This window comes from Panthera uncia (assembly GCF_023721935.1).
Source record: "Panthera uncia isolate 11264 chromosome C1 unlocalized genomic scaffold, Puncia_PCG_1.0 HiC_scaffold_4, whole genome shotgun sequence".
Taxonomy (NCBI): domain Eukaryota; kingdom Metazoa; phylum Chordata; class Mammalia; order Carnivora; family Felidae; genus Panthera; species Panthera uncia.
Genome location: NW_026057585.1, coordinates 98,740,741 through 98,760,551, shown reverse-complemented (window position 1 = coordinate 98,760,551; position 19,811 = coordinate 98,740,741). Strand labels below are relative to the sequence as shown.

General features: G+C 41.2%; 1 protein-coding gene across 7 annotated transcripts in view; it reads right to left on the bottom strand.

Moving 5' to 3' along the window:
- Positions 1–19,811, bottom strand: part of RERE (arginine-glutamic acid dipeptide repeats) — a 426,890-nt gene that overhangs the window by 225,538 nt on the left and 181,541 nt on the right. For 6 of the 7 annotated variants that reach the window (XM_049618826.1, XM_049618828.1, XM_049618825.1 and 3 more), the window contains one exon: positions 7,557–7,627. In XM_049618826.1, the coding sequence (XP_049474783.1) occupies positions 7,557–7,627 (71 nt within the window). Of the gene's footprint in view, positions 1–5,219; positions 5,378–7,556; positions 7,628–19,811 lie in introns of those variants that run through there. The other variant, XM_049618831.1, reaches the window with a different exon arrangement.

Here is a 19,811-nt window from a genome sequence, read left to right as displayed (position 1 = left end):
CTTTTGGTTCTTCTGGTGGGTTTTACTTGGACTATTTCAAGTTAGTCCTTAATCACAAACATCCACAGGTACACACAAATTATCAATTTCCAATTCTAAGATATCAAGAATATGAATAAGACTTTGCCAATGTTCTTGCAAAGCAGCCCTCTGCAAATATGAAGTTGTCTCAAACTTTCTTAAGCTCCTTTTTTAGAAAGGTTAGAATACCTAGGGTTTTTCGCATTAAAAACATTTCACCTCCAGAGAACAGGTTTAGTAAACATTTTTAGATACATATTTTATGGAACAGTATAATTAAACGAAATTCTTTCAGTGGTTTCCTAGTCCTAAAATCCAAATAAACCAGGAGAAAAATGAATTACCCAACTTCACGGTAACAGTGAACCATTAAAACTTTAAATCCCACGTGGCCTACAATGACTGTCAGTCATGAGTGAAAACAGCCTGCTGAGAAGCTGGGTAAATGGGGCCAATAAGATGCTATGAGAGTATTTACTCCCAAAGCCTCATTTTGATTTTCATTTATGTGAATATCAGCCCCACCATTTATAAGTTGACATTCGTATCAGGGAAAAAGGCTGTAGTGATTCAAAATAACTTGCAACATGACTGCTCCATAACTGGCGGGGGGAACACCTGACGATATTTTGTCCGTTAAACTTGGGGCTAAGGATTTCATCCCCCTCTTGCTTCTTAAAGGATTAAATAAAATCATAAACGTCACATTTATATGTGAAAAGGACATGCAGTCTCTGTGCATACATTTTTTATTATTGGTGGCCTACTCCACACAAATAGCATGGAGCAAGCTTAATGACCCATTACAGTTTATCGTAATGCTTATAGATAGCAACTAAGCAACCATGGCCTGTACTGTAAATGAAGGGAGAAAAACGGTGTGGTCTCCAGAAGAATACTTGAGCACCAAATCAATAGGGTGCACCTTTGCTGGACGTGGAAATCACCGTGTAAGAGTGGTGTCATGCTGGAGCACCCACTCCAGACAGGTGAGGACAACTAAAGTGGCGGAAAGGAGCCCTGTGGGAGAAGGACTTCAGCTGCACACTCCATTATGTCTCTAAATAATACTTAATCCCTCACCCTGTAAACTAAAAAACAGTCGATAACGAATTTCAAGGATTTCACTTCATTATCCAACACTACCGTCAAAGTCACACAGATGTAAATGGGGGATACTGACCTTTTCCTAGGGAATGAACTAGAGGAGAAAAAGGAACTATGGAAAGAAGTACTCAGTTCTGGAAATCTAACTTGAGCGGCTACCAAAAAGAGAAAATCAACCACTACCTGACACGAAACTGAATCATTACATCATAAGGCATTTTTCCTATCAGCCAGCCTTCTCAGGAATGTTCACCTACAGACTTAAGTCCTCATTTATCTTTGCTAAAAGTCAGTAATATAGAAAATTCAAAACACATTATAATGCCTAAAAAATGTTATGACTTCGGCAACCCTCTGTAAACTCCTGAAGAAAGTAAGTAACTGAGTTTTAAGTTATTTTAAGAATAGATTTTTATTATTTAAATATCTAAAGTACTACACACTACAAGCGAACCAAAACACTACACGTTGTAGACTAACAGTAAAGAAATGCGTCTCTCTGGTTTGTTTAATAAAGAGAAGGTGGATTTGTAGTTAATGCATCGTATCAAATCACTGCTAACGTTTTTCTAAAACTTTATGCACTGAGTTTTTTCCCACTGAAATGTTAACTTCACTCAACATTCAATAAACATTTGTTGTGGATGGGCCGGGCAATATGCTAATAAGCACACAGTAATACATCAGTGAATAAAAGCAGGCACGGTGTCTGCCCCTGCAAAGCTTGGACGCAGAGTACCGATGAAACACCATATCCCTACCACGTCCTCCCATGACCCCAGCACCCTGCATCCACTTTGCAGGCTCGATCTTTTAATCGAAAAACAACGTCCCTGCCAGGTAGGTGCTTTATACCCCAACTACACGGGTAAATAAAACAAAGTTAGGAGGGCTGAGCGTCTTGCCCAAGGTCATGAAAGATAGCAACTCGAGAACAGACCAGCTGATGTCAAAGTCAAGCTCGGACACATGCACGCTACCGTCCCTCGTCTCGGTCCCTGGGTGACACCACACGTTCTGCATTAGCCACACTCACACTAATGCAGTCCTCCTATCCCATTCCCGGGAAAGTTTCTGATAACGAGATTTACCTAGTATCAAAACGAATGCCCATTTCCCAAACGTCTACACGCCATACATTCTATGCTGAGCGAGCACGGCAGCCGAGATGGGAATAAACGACTGCGGCATGTGGTGCCTAAGTGAAAACGAACTCACGGTGTATACACACAGGTGTGTGCACAGAGTGCACGGTAACGAGGGGTCCCGTGTCCCCCAGCATTATCTATGTCGAGGTCCCTAACAAGAAATGAAAAGATAAAATTACTTATCCCCAGTTAAATTGTCACTGTAATGACGGAAAAGCAGCTCCTTGCTTTTAATCTGCTTCTGAGAAACTCGATTTGGTGGCGAGAGGGCAACACCGATGGGGAGCGAAGCTGAGCCGAAGCTCCTGTGTCCGCAGCCCCTCTCCGCTGTCCTGTGCAATCAACTTTGGGGTACGGTTCTTTACAGACACCGACCAGGAAGAAGTGATTGCGAATGTTCCTCCCCCGGGCTGCTCACACTTGGCAATGAAACCAAGAGAAAGCAGTAACGGAGATGTGGCGTGCAGCCTCAGCTCCTCCACGCTCACAACCAGCACTTAGAACGCGTGCCGTCAGGGACGAGAGGCCACAAAAGCACACTCGTCCATGCGGAGCCGTAACAAGTCACTGAGCCCTAAACAGGTGACCAAAAATACCGTAATATCCCCAATGATATTCCCCCAACTGGAAGGAATCTCTACACCAGGTTTAATTTTAATGACAGCTTTCAGCTTCTAATAAACCAAACAGGCACCAAAGGAATCAATCACTGGTATTTGCTCAAAATAATATTTGAAGTAATTACATATCCAACCCGGAAAATCATTTCGTACAACAGCTGAAGAACCGATAATTACTTAACTCTAGGAGACCAAAATCCTTTTTTTTCTAACGTAGGAATGATGAAAGCTCATTAGGAACCCATCCACACAGAATGTCCGCGTAGAATATCAAAGGACTGGGTTCCATGACTTATCTGTGAACGAAGACTTAGGTACAAAGGAGTACTATCAAAGCCAGACAAGGTAGTCCTCAGTGTTCTACTGAATGAAAACTACTAATCTAAATGATCCTGCTAAGCATTTTCAGGATTTACGATAGCAAATCAACTCTATCATGCTGACGGCCTGGATTTCTATAAAAAATGGAATTTTATTGTTTTTTAGTAAAAGCAAGAAAGAAATCTTTCTCTGGGGACAAAAAGTGAATGGCTTCCTCCACATCAATCCTACGGAGAGCGTTCTCTCTGAGGACTGACACCCCGTAATGCCGCACTTGTCTGTCCAACCAGAAACTACGGTCACTGAGGGAAGGCACTTTGTCCCACAGGCTTCCGGCTCCTCCAGGAGCCGCGCCCAACAAAGCACGCCAAGGAGGCTTTCGTTAAAGGCCTTCCGAAGGCCCTGATTAACGGAAACACTCCTCAGCGCACTCGGGGCTATAAGGCTCCTTGGCGATCTTGGCTCATCCGGGAACAGAACTCTGGAAGCGAGCTAAGTCACAACCGACCTAGGAGAGCCGCGGCAGCGCGGCAGAAGGGAGCGCCGGAGAGGTCATGCCAGGCTCTTTCGGCTGCGAGCGGAGAGCCACTCAGGCCGGCCGAGAAGACAGGCCCTTGGGGAGCAGAAACAAGGACACCGAACAAGTACCCGAACGGGCGGCCTGAGGAAGCCTGGGCCCACGGGGGCAGAGGGGCGGACTCCGGGCGGGGCAGAGGGCGGGCTCTCGCCCTGTCGCCGCCCACCGCTCCCTGGTGCAGCTGCTCCGGTCCCCACTCTTCCCCACTCTTCCTGGCTTCCGGCCTCCCCGGGTCAGCTGGCCTGCAACCTGTCTGCGCCTGCCAGCCCTCTCTGTGGCCACTGAGGCGTTTCTCGAGTCGTCCTTTCCCGTTGGCCCCTCGGCTAACTCCTTCAGCCTCTCGGTTAATCTTTTCAAGCAAGGCCGCGAAGATCGCAGACTGCCGGTTCCATATTGCCTTTCTTTCAAAGAGCTAAAGATTTTGGCAGCTGCCTCATTTCGCTCGGAAGCCTCAGGTGCCCAGCTGCCTTATTTAACTGAGGATGCTTCCTATTCCTACTTCGAAGCACGCACCGTCCCTCACTCCACCTCGCCCCTCCTGTCTCTTGCGCCCCTGCTTTGACTACCTGTTCCACGGATCCCTTCGTCATCGTAGTCAAACAAACCCAGGCTGGTCTCCTCGCGTGCAAAGAAGCCCAATCAAATTAACACTCCCTACGAGGACGAAAGCTTCCTAACACAACACATAATGTGCTTCCCTTAAAAGTGCTACTTTCACAAGTGCCCTCAGTTCTGCTGGGAACTCGACCACTTTGCACCATCACAGCTTCCACGTACCCCGTGAAAGTGCGGGGTCTAAACGGATGGACCCATATAGTACGGGAGTGGCCCTATGCGCTTTGATGGTTGCACGCGAACAAAGAGGAAGCCGTGGATCCCATCCCCCCAGGCAAGATGGCCACGTGAACTATCATCTAAAACAAGGACCCCTTTGAGAGTGAACGGGGACACTGTTGAACACCTGGCCAGGTGTAATGGAATCCCGCACACAGAGACAACTACCTTCTGTAGCGTGGACTCCGACTGCACGGGATGTAGCGGCAGAGCCCAGGGGACGGCCCAGGTCCCCACAGAAAATGCAAAGACCCTTCTTATCTCTCACAGAACTAGTTCCTGAAATGTTACCCAGGGTTCTCAGTTCGACTAACTGGCATCACGCTAGTTTTGGTGACTGGCCATAGAGGTTTCCTTAGGCCCACCTCTCAATTCCTTAACTGCTGCTAAGGACTGTAGTCTTACTTCATGTGGACCACAAAGGGCATCTGCCCGGTTCTTCTCACAGTCTCAAATATACCATATGCTCAAAAACTCACCACAGTAAAAGGGTTAATTCTAATTAATGGCTGTAAACAAAGAACACATCTCTCAGTTACAACCCCAAACCAAAAAAGCTTAAAAAGATAAAATACATAATTAATCAACAACATTTCAAAGCTGCTGGGTTTCTGTCTTCGTCGCTCCTCTTGCCATGCACGGTATTTGCTGTGGGCAAAACCAACTCCAATTTCTTCTTTTTAAAATCTTGAAGAGAAACAAAGCATATTTCCTTCTGTTCATCTTTTCCCCTTAAAAGCCTGGGTAAGCTGAAGGAAAAAAAAATCTATGATTATTCTCATCTATTCAATTATCTTTTCATAAGCAGAAATGCGAACCAAGGAAGGAAGAAAGTGGACATCCAGACAATAACTGCATTCTTTCTAGGAGTCAGTATTTCACCATCTCTGTTATTCTTACACAACAACTACACGTACGTGCTGAATATAGAACTGAGACAAAAACACGCGTTGTAGCAGTGTGCACCTCACACACCGTGCCCACTCCCCACACTGCTTTTGCAGACGGCTTTAATGTGTTGTACCAGACCAATACTGACAACAGAAGCTTCAGCTTTTATTGCTGTTAATCCTCTGAGCAATTACTGTAACTCAGCAGGAACCTCTGCCCCAAACAGCAACTATCACACTGTAATCAGCATTTCATAAGAGACGCTGTTCAAACATGAAGGCACCTGCTAATGTGCTAAAATTATACAAAAAGGGCTCTGAATCTAATAGGTTTAAAAAAAAAACAACAAACAAACAAAAAAAACGTTTGTAACTTTATTTCACGACTATATCTTTTCCATGGTGCACTGGTACTACATTTGGTGGTAAAAAAAAAAAAAAAAAAAAAAAAAAAATAAATTAAATTAAATTAAATTAAATTAAATTAAATTAAATTAAATTGAAATTAAAAAATCACCCACAAAGACAATAAGCAGAAACAGAACAGGAGCAGTAGCCACAAGCAAAAGAAAACTCATCAGGAAACAAGACCGCTGCCCCGATTTTCAGATATCAGTGCAGCATCTGCAAAAGAAATCTTTGGGAGGAAATATGTAAGAAATAGCAAAGACCTCTAAAAATGTTAAAACTTCATACTGATGTAAAATTTGAATAGAAAGTGATTTACAAAACTAAACTGCAAGGCCTCCTTGTAACACAAGCAGGGAAATTAAAAGCAGCCTACCAAGAATAAATAAGTCACAGAAGCAAATGGCACATTTGACTTTTTTAAAACAGTAAGCATGTGTTACTTATGCAACAAAACTTTAATAAGGAAAATTAAATGGCATGCAATTTTTTAACTAGCTAAATTGGAATACACTAATTGGGTAGTTGGGGTCATTAAAAATGATAAAAAGAAACAAAGGAGACGCAGAGTTCAAGATCTCTTCAGACTACATTACCTTTCTTTAGACTGAAGTATCACATACCACATACAGAGTGTCAGAACACAAATGCTGTCAAGCTACAAAGGTTTTGGAAATGAGAGCATTCACAGATACGGATACATACCTGTACACAACTAAAGAATTAGGATTTCCCTGTATCTAAGCAGGCAGACAGGGTTCACAACCTTCAAGTACAAGGACACCTTTGTGATGTTTCAAAAGATCCCCCAAATGGCAGTACTCTGATGGTATTTCACATACCATGTTTGAGGAAAACACATAATAAGCTGATTCTTAACTGTGTATTGTCTTTAAATAAAGTGAATTTTTTCACTTTAAAATCACACCAGCATATGAATATATTTGAGAAGTAGTTGCACAAACACATGGGAGGCATATTTTAAACTGAAAATGTTTACTTGCAGACCTCTGGTAAATCTCTGCTGAGATCCAGGGATCCAAAGCCCCAAGGCTGGGAACCACCAGTCTACAACCCAGAGATTTGCCTACCTACCGGGCAATACCAGCACCTCTAAAACTGGGCAGGTTGGCAGTAGGAAGTACTATAGCTCTATACATCCCCAAACCAGACTTCCTTCCCCCAACCTCCAACACCAGGCGACCCCAAGATACACTCAAAATATCTAAGTAAAAGACAGTCATCGCCAAAAACTACTCTCTGGCCCATTTGTATTCTTTTTTTCCAACTCACCACTAATTCCCACATTTACTTCAGGTTCTTCACAATGGCTGAGAAGAAACACACAGTTTCAGAAACTCAAGAAAATCTCTGAAATTATGGCCAAAACAGCTACCAAAGAAATGAAAACTTTGGAAATGTTGTTCACAGGACAAGCTTTATAACAGTAAGTGTTACAAAAGCAAACGGATAAAACCACTAACTGCCTTACATGTGTGCTCCAGCAGCCAGGCAGTTAGCACTCAGAGGTGAACCGGTTATCAAGTCAGTAACCAGGAAGAAGCAATCCATGGAACTGGAAAGAGAAGGAAGGTACAGAGCAGAAGCAACAGACATTAAAAATGCTTACCAGTTTGAAGTCTTGAATGCTACAGATGAAATACGGCGTGTTTGGCCTCCGACTCTCGATATACACACAGTCTTTAAAAGAAAAAGAAAATTTAAAACAATGGCATTTACCTTTAAGGGAACAAAGACAGGGCCCATAAAGCCACCGCATAAATAAACAAATGACAAAGCACATCTCTTTTATAGGAAAAAAATTTTCAAAGATGAATTGTAAATTACAAATAAATGTAAGCTGGAGGAAAACAGCCCTTGACTTGAGGCCCTTATTGACCACTTTTCTGATCATTTAAAGAACGTGATAAAGCCTCAATTATTGCTTCCGGGGCACCGGAAGAAGAGGGAGAAGGAAATCTCGTGGGATCAACCATATTTTGACAGAAACACTTCAATCAGGGGAATTACTTGCTCACAGCTACACAAGACAAAACTGTGAATGTCTTACTCGGATGCTCCCGTGTCTTCAGAAAGAGGAATGGCTTTGCCAGGGGCTGCTTTATTTTTAGTAAATAATTTGTGAGGAAATAAATGAAACATGTGAAGAAGACTAGCTTCAACATGCCATTACAATGACCTTTTCGCCTAAACCAAGAAAACAGAAAGAAGAAATGTAACCTGTTGTGGGCAACTTACTACTATTAAATTGTAACCTAAACACATTTTGGTTTCTAATTATAAAGAAAAAGAAGGCCGCAAATCAGATGGGATGTAGTAAACCAAACCACACTTTTCTCAAGGGAATAAGAGTGTGCTTTCTTAAATTATATTTGACACGGCAATGGTTGGGCAATTATTTCTGATGCTCTCGATAGCTGGCCTCTAAAGGGCTGGTTTAAAGTCTTTAAAATGGCAGGTTAAGATACATTTTTTTTTAAGGAAGCAATGATTTTAAGGGAAGCAGTAGCTATAAAGGGACTTGAACTAATTCTCCACATGACAACCCAAGATCATCATGAAGCTTAGAATAGGAATCTCTACGTATTATTTCCTAAGAAGTAAAGGCATCTGCAGTCCATCAAATTTTCTAGGGATAATGACCATGATACCCACATTCAAAATGCCACTTGTTTCATCCTTCCTCATGATCCTTCCCAATGAGTGTATCTTAAAATAACTGAGATGCTTGAGAATACAAGCAGATTCCTCTACTGCCTTATTTCACACATGTGGAGTCAAGAATAAGAAAAGGAGTAGAAATCTGGAGTCATCCATCCAGTGGACAGTCCAGTACCACCACAAGCACTAGCTGACCCAGTGAGAGGTGGATCATGAAGAAAGCCCTCACCAATGACACTTCCTTCCAAAAAAAAAAAAAAAAAAAGAAACTTCCTGAAAGACATCAGGATTTTTGTAGCCCAGTCAATCCAGAAAATGAAATCTGAATGCCAATCATCTAGGCATCCAGAACGTCCCAAACTGATTTCTTTATTCGGATGTAGACTCAACAACAAAGATTCAATCCCTCAATTCATGTACAACAGTAGCTCAGGAATAATCTGTTGACTGAACTTTCTCTGTTATTCCAGGGTCCAGGATGCTAGATAAGTCTGCTCAATATTCAGGCAACGTCCATTTAACATGCCAATCATCTTAAGAAACAAGAGAACTCTTCCCACTTCGGCAGATGTTTGTCTCACTACCCCTAATTTGGTATTCAAGTAAAAACGTTTCCTAGATTAAAAAAACTGCACTTGAACAATTTTGGAACAACCCAAGGATCTTAATGTCTGTGTCCAATTCCTGTTGTACCAAGTACCAGTATTTCAAGTCTCTAGATACCTATTATGTATCTGTCTCACTCAACCTGAACACAAATTAGTCTACAGGCCCTCTCTTCCTTTCACCCACCTCCTACGGAAAAGCCTTGTCTTCTGTATCTCTTAACACTGTCACACCTAACTATATTCACTGACTTCAGAACTAATGGGTTACTTCCTAGCTAATGACTTCCACTTTCTTAAAGTTCATTGGACAAAAACACATGCTGCATACGATGCTTTGGTCCTACACTACATCTCAACCTCCACTGGGCTATAGTATCCAAAACTCCATTACTCTGTCCATGCCAAATTCTCTTCACTCCTTCATGTCACCAGCACCTACTTTAAAATGAGTTAGTTCCCCGGGCAGTCAATTCTCATGAGGCTCCTCTGTGAAGAAATGGCAACACCTCCCTTCTTAAAAAAAGCTTTTTGTATACTTTTCATAATCAACAGAATCACTGTAACTATAAACCCTCTAACTCTGAGACTTAAAGTAGCTATTAACTCGTATACAAAAAAAGCTTTCCAGAAAAGGAAAGAGAATCTATAATCTTTCATTTCTCACTGCAAAGTTACAGTCAGGAAAATGATTATCTGTAAATATACCTGGATGTAACTCTCTTAGAGAAGGGAGGAAAGGAATAAACTGGGATGTCGAGGATGGCCCCTGATAACCCTGCCCTTAACAAGCTTTTGGCAGTCTTGGAGGCCGACTCACACCCCTTGGCCCAAGGAATGCTGCCATTAGGAACAAGGCCGAGTGAGAAAGATCCTTAAACCTGACACATGGAATTACTACATCTACTTATTCATACCTTATTAATAGATAAAAAGTCACCTCTTTCTGTTTAAAAAGCTACCATGTCAACCCAAATTCATCTAAATCCATATAGGAGATTCCAATGCACAGGACTAATCATCTGTAAAACAGGTCACTGTATCCAGTGATCTCTATCAGTATTTGGAAACTTATACATGAAAAAGATAAGCTCACTTCATAATTAAATAACAAAATTTTTAAAGTCTTTTATTTAAGTAATCGTAAAACACAGAATCACTAAGATCAAGGGTAATATAAACTTTTTTACCACGTCTAACTTGCCACAGAAAATGGAAAAAAAATACATTGTTTTAATCTGACTTTTTAAATTCATTATAAAAGTAAAAGCATGAGAAATTATCGTAGAGTCAAATTTTTCTTTATCACCCTCTCATAAAAATTAGGATGGTCCAACTAAAAGAGAACGCATCCTAAGGAACAATTTGGAATTCAAGTCTCACAGGGAAAAAAAAAACTACTTAGTGTTACCTTAATGATTTTCAAAACAAGGTTAAATGAGGCCAAATACTCATAATAAAAAAATATTTCTCTCTTGTCTCATTAATTAAGCAACTATTTAAGAAAATAACTTTATATAGATGTTTTTAGTGAGCACAAAAATAAAGTGGTTTATTTGGCAAGGGAAAGATGAGAACATAAGTAAAGAGCAATGTTAAAATCTCAGTTGGAATATATACCCAGTAATCTTTTAAAGCCAAAATGATTTGCCAAGAGTCTTCATGCAGTTTATAAGTGCATAGATTGTCTGAAGTGATAAAATTGGTTTCTGTCAGTTGGGTCAATGAGCCTCAACCTGAAAATCTCCCATGGCCAACACATGTACTACAGACACCTTTTTTCTTAGAAGGAAGGAAAGAAAGTAAAGAGAAAAGGAGAAAAGAAAAATGAAGAAAGAAAGAAACTGTTCTTTTTTTTTTTTTTATCACAAAGCTAGCAGTTCTGAAAAACCTGAGCAAAGCTGATGCAATCCATTAAGTGCATAATGCACATTTTCAAAATTATCCATACGAAAATGCGTGTTTACCAGATTGAGCAAACGGCTGCTGCAGGGCAAATATATATTTTTTTAATCTTAAAATCAGCAAGCCTGAAATAGGCCAGAAAAATGAGTGAGGCCATTACCATCGGTATCAATTATTCCAAACAATACACGCTAACTAATTTTTTTTTCTCTACCAGGGGTGTCTGAAATAAAACCACGGGTCTAGGTTGAGGCTTGCTCTCTTAACACCAAGCCTCTGCCAGGGAATGGATCACACAACTGAGTGACCTCAATCCTGCATCCATGATCTATGCAATGATACTGAACAGGGGCGTTTCTGGCTATTTCTCACAACCTCAACAAAGCGCTGTGTCCAAGAATCTATTGTGCCATCTGCAAACAACAGAGCATTTGCTAAGCTGGGGAAGGAAGTCAGCCAAAACATGAAGGCAGATTCTCAAGGCAAAGAAAGCCCTCTCTGCTTTCAACAACCCTCAGCAAATCAGCAGGTTTATGTAAATAGAGCAAGAGCATGGTCCTCTCAAGGGTAAAAACCACAGCCTGAAGCATCAGGCAGTTTGTCATCCCGAAACACAAAGAACCTGTCAGCGTCCTTCCTGACAGCCTCCTCCCAGAGCACAGTGGACACTCTCCTTCACCAACTGATTGAGCAAGCCGCGCTGTGAGCCCAGCAATAAAGCTGGGGTCACAATGCACAGGCAGTGCTTGGCCACGGTGCTCTGTCCTTTAAGGAATTCCCTCCTGTTAATGTGTTTCTGCTTCTTAATCTTTGAAATACCTTCTCATTCCTTCGCAAGGAACTCCAATATAATTTCCAATAGAAAATCTTCTACCTGTTTAAAAAAGGGGGGGGGGGCATGCATAAACAGACTATCTCACAAATAAATTTCCCAGAGACCTGGCTGGGTGACACAGTGGTGGACAAGGAGGTACACTCTCAGGACCGCTCTGTTCTTCCGTGTTCCATTTCTCTTACACAGGATTCCTCTACCCAGACACTGAACCATTCAGTGAGGTAACAGCCGACTGGTCTATTGTGACAGAATCAAAAGTCTACAAGTATCTCACTAGTTAATACGGGTGTTCCCAAATGCCCAACATGCAAAAGGGTAATGCAGCTCTGCGCGCATGCGAGAAACAACACTGAAATCCCAATCCACAGAGCGTGGCCTCCGACGGAGGAGCCCCTCTCACCGCTTCCGCAGCCTCCCCGTCCGTACGACAGTCAAATCCATCACCATTCCCCACTCTGTATCTAACAATACACAATACAATTCCAGAATAAATACTCAAAAATTACACAGGGAACAAATGACCCGAACAAAAACAGAAAAGAGGTTCTATGAGATCCTCATAAGAATGTTGTTCTGCTCAGGGCACCTGGGTGGCTCAGTCGGTTAAGCATCCGACTTCGGCTCAGGTCATGGTCTCGCGTCTCGTGAGTTTGGGCCCCACGCTGGGTTCTGTGCTGGCAGCTCGGACCTGGAGGCTGCTTCGGATTCTGTGTCTCCCTCTCCCTGTGCCCCTCCCCCGCTCACACACTTTGTCTCTGTCTCTCAAAAATGAAGATTTTAAAAAATTATTAAAAAAAGAATGTTGTTCTGCTCCATCAGTATGAACATAAAGGATGCTATTTTCTAATAAATATTTCTTTAAGAAATAACTGCAGGAATGTCTTTTTAGTTTTCTACCAGATTCTTCAGTGTGCAAGGGACACATCGTCTGGAACAGTGGAGAACTAAAAAGAGAAAAGGAAACAAAAACTGGGAAAACAGAACCTCAGTAAGTGAAATCCTCTCAAGTGTTTACCTTTATCCTATGTTCAGACCCTGAAAACAGTCACCAAAATTGACCTGTAACATCGTAAAGATTCTAAACTCAGTGGAAAAAAGATCTCAAGTAACACATCCTTGGTCCCTTCCTTTTTAAACTTCATGAAAATTAAATTCCATGTATTCCAATGTCTACAGGTTCCCAACTAGCACTACAAAGCTAACACCGGCTTTTATCCAAAATCAGAAGACCATACACTTCTAGCAAATATCCATCTGTCATTATCCTCACTGCTAATAGGAAATTAGATGATGAGAAAAAACAGCTGGGAGGTGGGGGGAGCGGGTCATAACTAAAAGAGACTCTGGTCCAATTTCCCACTTTTCATCTCCTCCTCTAGACGTCAGAAAATCGTCTAGAACATCCAAAGCTTAAAGACTGATCCAAAACAATCATCTTTCTAACTTGAAAAAGTGATGCTGGGGCGCCTGGGTGGCTTGGTCGGTTAAGCGTCCGACTTCAGCTCAGGTCATGATCTCACAGTCCGTGGGTTCGAGCCCCGTGTCGGGCTCTGTGCTGACAGCTCAGAGCCTGGAGCCTGTTTCAGATTCTGTGTCTCCCTCTCTCTCTGCCCCTCCCCTGTTCATGCTCTGTCTCTCTCTGTCTCAAAAATAAATAAACGTTAAAACAATTTAAAAAAAAAAAAAAAGTGATGCTGAGGTTTTGGAATAACTGCTGCAGCCAGACCCCGCCCACCACGCCCCCCCACCCCCCCAATCCATCATGCGCTACATGGGCTTGAAAACTCCGTAAAACAGGAGAACGCAAGATCATGCCGCCCGCAGCAGCCATCTTACCAGTTACACCGAAGCTCTGAGGACTGGCCCTAGGGTAACACTCTTACTCCAGCAAAGAGCGTCTGAAGCACTCTTATCACCATTTCCTTCTGCAAACGTTCCTTAAAAAGCCCTCCTTGTGATCCACACTGAATCCCAATTGTGAAAAAGACCTAGGCAGCTTAACATCCAAACTCCGGTTAAGTGATGTGGATCTCTCTTACAGTTTCTAACGACTGTGTTTGTGCAGAGCTTTTGTGCCGTAAGAGAACACATAGAATCTAGCGGGGAGAGGAGGGTCTATCTTTAAAAATCAGCAGTGGCACCTGCCCCATGGAAGCAAAGTGTGTTAGTGAGGGAGCCAGAGACATGGAGGAGGCGGATTTCAAGCCCACTCTCACTCCTGCTGCCACACTGTACCTACCTTTTTAGTGCCTGAGAAGGTGGGTGACAGCCCCACCCTCAAATCAGTGGATCCTATCAACTGAATTCTGCTATAAATTTGCTATTTAGGAGAGGATGACTGATTGCTAATGAAAATAACAACAGGTCCCCATGGCAAAGATTACAAACTGGAACATGGCTGAAATATGTACATTTAGGAAACCAACGCAGATAGAGTTCAAACACTTGTAGGAACACTCTGCCCAGTAATCACAGGAAGAAACAAGCAGTGGTGGGCCGGAGTGAAGGCTCCTCTCGCCCCACATGGCTGACAACAAACAAATCGCTAGTCTGATCTGGTGTCATGTCCTGCAGAGCAGATTTCAAGCAACACTGCTGGCTCCTACTCAGAAAACAATGCGCTGGGAGCCTGTGCTTCACAATAAATGGCTCAACCAATTTGCAGTGCTCACTGGAAATACACAGGAGAATTCACAATGCCTGGACTATAATTCTTATTTGGCAAATGATTTTGTTATAAACTGGTATCATAGTGAATCCATTTTCTTTACGGTTTTTCTGCTAGTGTTTAATGGACCGTCAGTATAATTTAGATTTCATCTATTTAAACTCATTCAAGCCTGGCTCCTGATTGTACAGTAAATGGAACATATTTCTATTCAAGGAAATTAATGACAGTTAATTGTAGTCTGCAGCTCTCAATTTTGTAAAAGCAACGGTTTCACAGTTCAAGCATCAAGCTACAGAATTTCCCACACCAATTATTTGTGTGTGTGCATTATAGGCTCCACATCTTATAAGCCTTCCTTGTAAGACTAATGCATATGTTCATAAAATATTTCTTCCCATTCAACCATTTATTACCAACTTCTCAGAAAGAGTTAGGACTTAAATAACTAACGGCTGGGAAAATAAAAGTTTAGTTCTCAGTCTGACAGAGAGATGCTCTATTATGGGTTTTTTTTTTAGCAACACTGAAGATTAAAATTTCCTACTTTTTTTTTTACTATTAAACAATTTTCTTATATATTTCAAATAAATCATAATGTAGACATTAATTGAAATTTATTAAAAGTGGGCTAAACTTACCATATGGATTTAGATCTACAAACAAGGTACACGACACATATTAATAAATATTCTACTGAATTGCTTCTGAGACTGATACTCTGTTTCACAGAAATTTACCTGCGTTTCATTTACCAGGCCACACAACAATCCCATGAGTGATTCTCTTCTTGAGTGATCAGTCTGTCACCTAAACATCCACACAGCTGTGTGAGAAATACTTAACGGAGAAAAAGGCATGCAAAAAAGCACCTTAAAAGAAACTTATCAAATCAAGAGCCAAACTAATAAGGCAAGCATCCAGAATTTGCTATCCCAAAATTATAACCACCAGAGTCATTCGCTGACTGACAAATTGCAATTCACACAAAAGTATGAGAAGGAAAAGAAAACCACAAGCTACTCTTTTCATTCTTTTTCAGTGGACATTTACATCTACTTAACTGGTTCCTGAATCGCCTATAACCACATTATGCCCTGTTCCATGAACTCCCTCATGCTGTTGCCCCTATTAGAGATGCTCTGCTTCTACCTGGTCCTATTGTAATTCTGCCCCAACTCCAAGACCCAAATCAAGGTCTTCATGGTCCTTCGTGTTTTCCGCAGTATCACCAACTTATAGTCTGTCCTATTCAGTTAGTATTTGCCCACTCACTGCCTGCCAGTTACTAACGCACAACCCTACTTGAATAATTTCTCCCTATAAAATGAAAGATCAAGAACTAGAATCCTGTCTACTTTTGTATCTTGCCCCGCCTCACCTCCACAAAACGCCTTGCACAAAGTTATAGATACAGAAGATTGTATTATGTTATCGACTGATCGATATGTCACTAATACTATTGCTGACATCTAACATACCTCATTAAATTCCACTAGCTTATTCCAAAACTACTCCAGGCCTCAAATTTATTCTCGGCTTTAATTTATATAAACTTCTAAGAGCAAATGAAACCTACTCCCTGACTCTCTCCTTCTATCCGTGCCTCTTCCCTCTCCCCTTAAATCATTATTGTTTTAATTTGGGTTTTTGTTGTTGTTACTATTGTTTTTGGCCAGGTATTTATTTTATTTTTTTATTTTATTTTATTTTATTTATTTATTTATTTTTTTAAACGTTTATTTATTTTTGAGACAGAGAGAGACAGAGCATGAACGGGGGAGGGTCAGAGAGAGAGGGACACACAGAATCTGAAACAGGCTCCAGGCTCTGAGCTGTCAGCACAGAGCCCGACGCGGGGCTCGAACTCACGGACCGCGAGATCATGACCTGAGCCGAAGTCGGACGCTTAACCGACTGAGCCACCCAGGCGCCCCAGGTGTTTATTTTAAAATTAAAGTCAAAGACCAAAGAAATTTCAAAAATAATTTAAAGCCTCTACTCACTCTCACATGACTGAAAAAATATGGAGACCTCAGATTTTCATTAAAGATCTTCAGCCCACTGTGAATTATGTCATTTTATAAGTACTCAACAGGTATTTGCAGAAAAAATTCCACCTACACAACGATTTCCAATTACCTACCTCCTTGGCATTCTACGTGTGGCAATTTTGCTTTATAACATATATATCGTTCTCAGCCTAGAATGGGGGGAAGGTGGGATCTTGTCTGGTAATCTGCTACATCATTCTCAGGCCAGAATGGTGGGAGTGGGGAGAGGGGGATCCTGTCTGGTAACCTGCTCTGCTAATCGCCATCTACCTGTCACTTTTAGAATCAAAATTAGCAAAGATCTATGCAAGGTAGCAGTATTTAAAGGATCTCAATGCGCCTTGATTCCCAAGAATGACGAGAGATTCAGTTTACCTTCTGGTGTAAGAAGCTCTGGCCGCTTTCTACATGAAACTGCGCCCAACACGCTTCGAAACCCGCGTGCAACCGCTTTGGGCCAATATAACACTTAATGAGACTTTTCCTCTCTGTAATCTGTACCTCGTAAAAATCATGTTTTGAACATCTGCTGAGAGGAAATGAATCAGAACTTTGGGGGGAAATGAGACTTCTCTATTTGAAGTAGTAAAGGCAAATCCTGTCAATATTACATTAAAGCTAAAAAATGAAGACACATACATGCTACAAGAAACATAATCATAAACTTATAAAATGTTCACACACAGACTTACTGGGCACCAGCTACATACCAGCGAAGTGCGAGAGATACTGAGATGAATAAAAATACTGTCCTTCCCTTGACAAGCTCACCATCTAATATCAGAGCTGGACGTGGAAATAAAAACATAACTATATGTAGGCAATAATTTTAATCGCACTTGTGTTTTAGTGTCTGTGTGGAGACTGCTAGGGGAGCACAGCATTCTTGCTTACAAACAGACGCCTCGCACGGCCTGTGGCCCGCCTCCATTAGAGCTGGTTTTATAAAATGACTGAACTCTGGTCATGGGATATAAACAGAACTGCTGTATTTCAACTTCTGGAAATGGATTACTGAAAAGAGGAGGTCCTGCTCTCCTTATCCTTCCTGTCAGCCTGAAGGCAAATGTACTGGCTGGAGGTGGAGCATGAAATGGATCACAAATGACACTGGGAATGGAGGCCACACACAATAAAATGACAAAACCTTTGACTGTAGCTTGAGAGCCAGGCCAAGAACTTACTATTCGCGGTTCGGCCTTTCTGGCCAATGTATACAAATATCTTCATTTTAAAACAGGGCAAAATATTTAAATGACATTCATGAACAAAGGGACATCCAAAACAATGATTTGGGAAAAGCATTCAATTTTTTTTTTTAATAGGAAAAGCTAGGAAGGAGCAGATAACCCTAACAAGTGTATACAAACATAGAATGCAGTGCTCAATTCAGGATGACTAAAATAGCTTGATTAGATAGCATACACTATTACTTTCCAGGAGGATTAAGAATTAATCCCCAGAGGCAGTTACAATAAAGCAGAACAAAGTCTACAACTGCCTCCCTGAAGAGACGTCACAGCTAAGTCAAGTTTCTAAGCTGTGACTCTAACCCAGGGTTTCACAAGTAGGAATACGGGATGGCAGCTTCTCATGCAAGTTGAATGGCATCGTGTGTAGGGGGCAGGTTGACAGTGTCCACTGGCACCACTCGGGCTTTCCCTTTCTTCTCCACTTCCTTGTGGGTCTCATTTTAGGACTTCAGAGACAACACATGGCTGTTCCTCCAACAAAAACAGAGGCACCACTGATAACCAAATTTTCTGGAACGTTCTGTCATTTGTAAAAGTTAATGCTGACCAGAATTCATATTCCACTAAGGTCTCAGAATATAATCCATATTTTACTCCATACTAGAAAGAAGACATTCTCTCTAATGTCTGTCACAGCTTTAGCTCCTCTTTCCAGGCCATTAAGTGCAGATAAAAAACAGAGCGCACAAATGTGTCTGATCCAATCTCTGAAGTGAAGATTTACTATCCAAAGATGATGTAAAGTCTTCTGCTCTAACTAGAGAACGCTTTTCCTATTTCAAAACCACAAATTCAGTCCACTTGCAGAGGCCAAAGTCCCATTGTACATGAGGGCTAATTTTAAAAAGTTGTAATAGCAGTACATTAACAATCTCCGGACATCCAGACATACCCTTTAACTCAGCAATTCTATTCCTAGGGAGAGTGAGCAGAAATGAATATATAAATTTTCACCACTACTGTTTATAATGGAAAATATTTGGAGAGAACCTAAAATCCAACAATATACAACTAGTTGTTATAGCTGTTAGGATATCGATCCACTAATGTGGGTCCACCCAATGTTTTTCATGCCACAGATGCCTTCAGCAATCTATATACAACTTATCAAAAACAATTTTTTTTGTTTTACATTCACACACACAAAAAAAACATGCACTGAAATACTTATCATGGCATGAGAAAAAAATATTTGTGATACATGTACCTCTTTATTGACTCATTAAATAATAAAATTAACTAAAGGTTATTCCCTTAATAACATTCATAATTTTGAAGTAGTGACATCATTTTCAGGTATTTTTCTCTACGTTATGTGATATAGGAATATCTGTGATTTATATTGGTGTCACAGTTACTGCCAACATTACTATGGCTTATTGCCTATCTTCATAATTGAAGCATAACTGAATGCTAAATGTCATCTGAAACATAATGAATTACTGAAAATAAAGATACAGTTTTTACCCACCCAAGTTCACAGTCTCCTGAATTATATTCACATTCCCCTGAGGTGACCATGGACCCTTCCAGGCTGAGAACTCCAGTATTAATGGTATAATATGCAGTAGCAATGATTCAAATTTATAATTACTGGCATGACAATAAATTCAGGACATGTTGATTTCAAAAGCATTATTACAAAACAGTGAACAGCCTAATCCCACACGTTGTTTACTATGGAAAGTGGACACACAACAAAATAACAATAGGTTCGTGGTTTTGAGATTTTTAATTTTTGCTTATCTGAACATTTCCATTTCCATATTGTTTGCTCATGAAAAAGAAAGAAAAAAAAGAACAAATGCAGGAGGGAAATTTTGCGGGGGGGAGGGAAAAAAAAGAAAGACCTATAGCCAAGTTTTATAAGTGCATTCACAGGG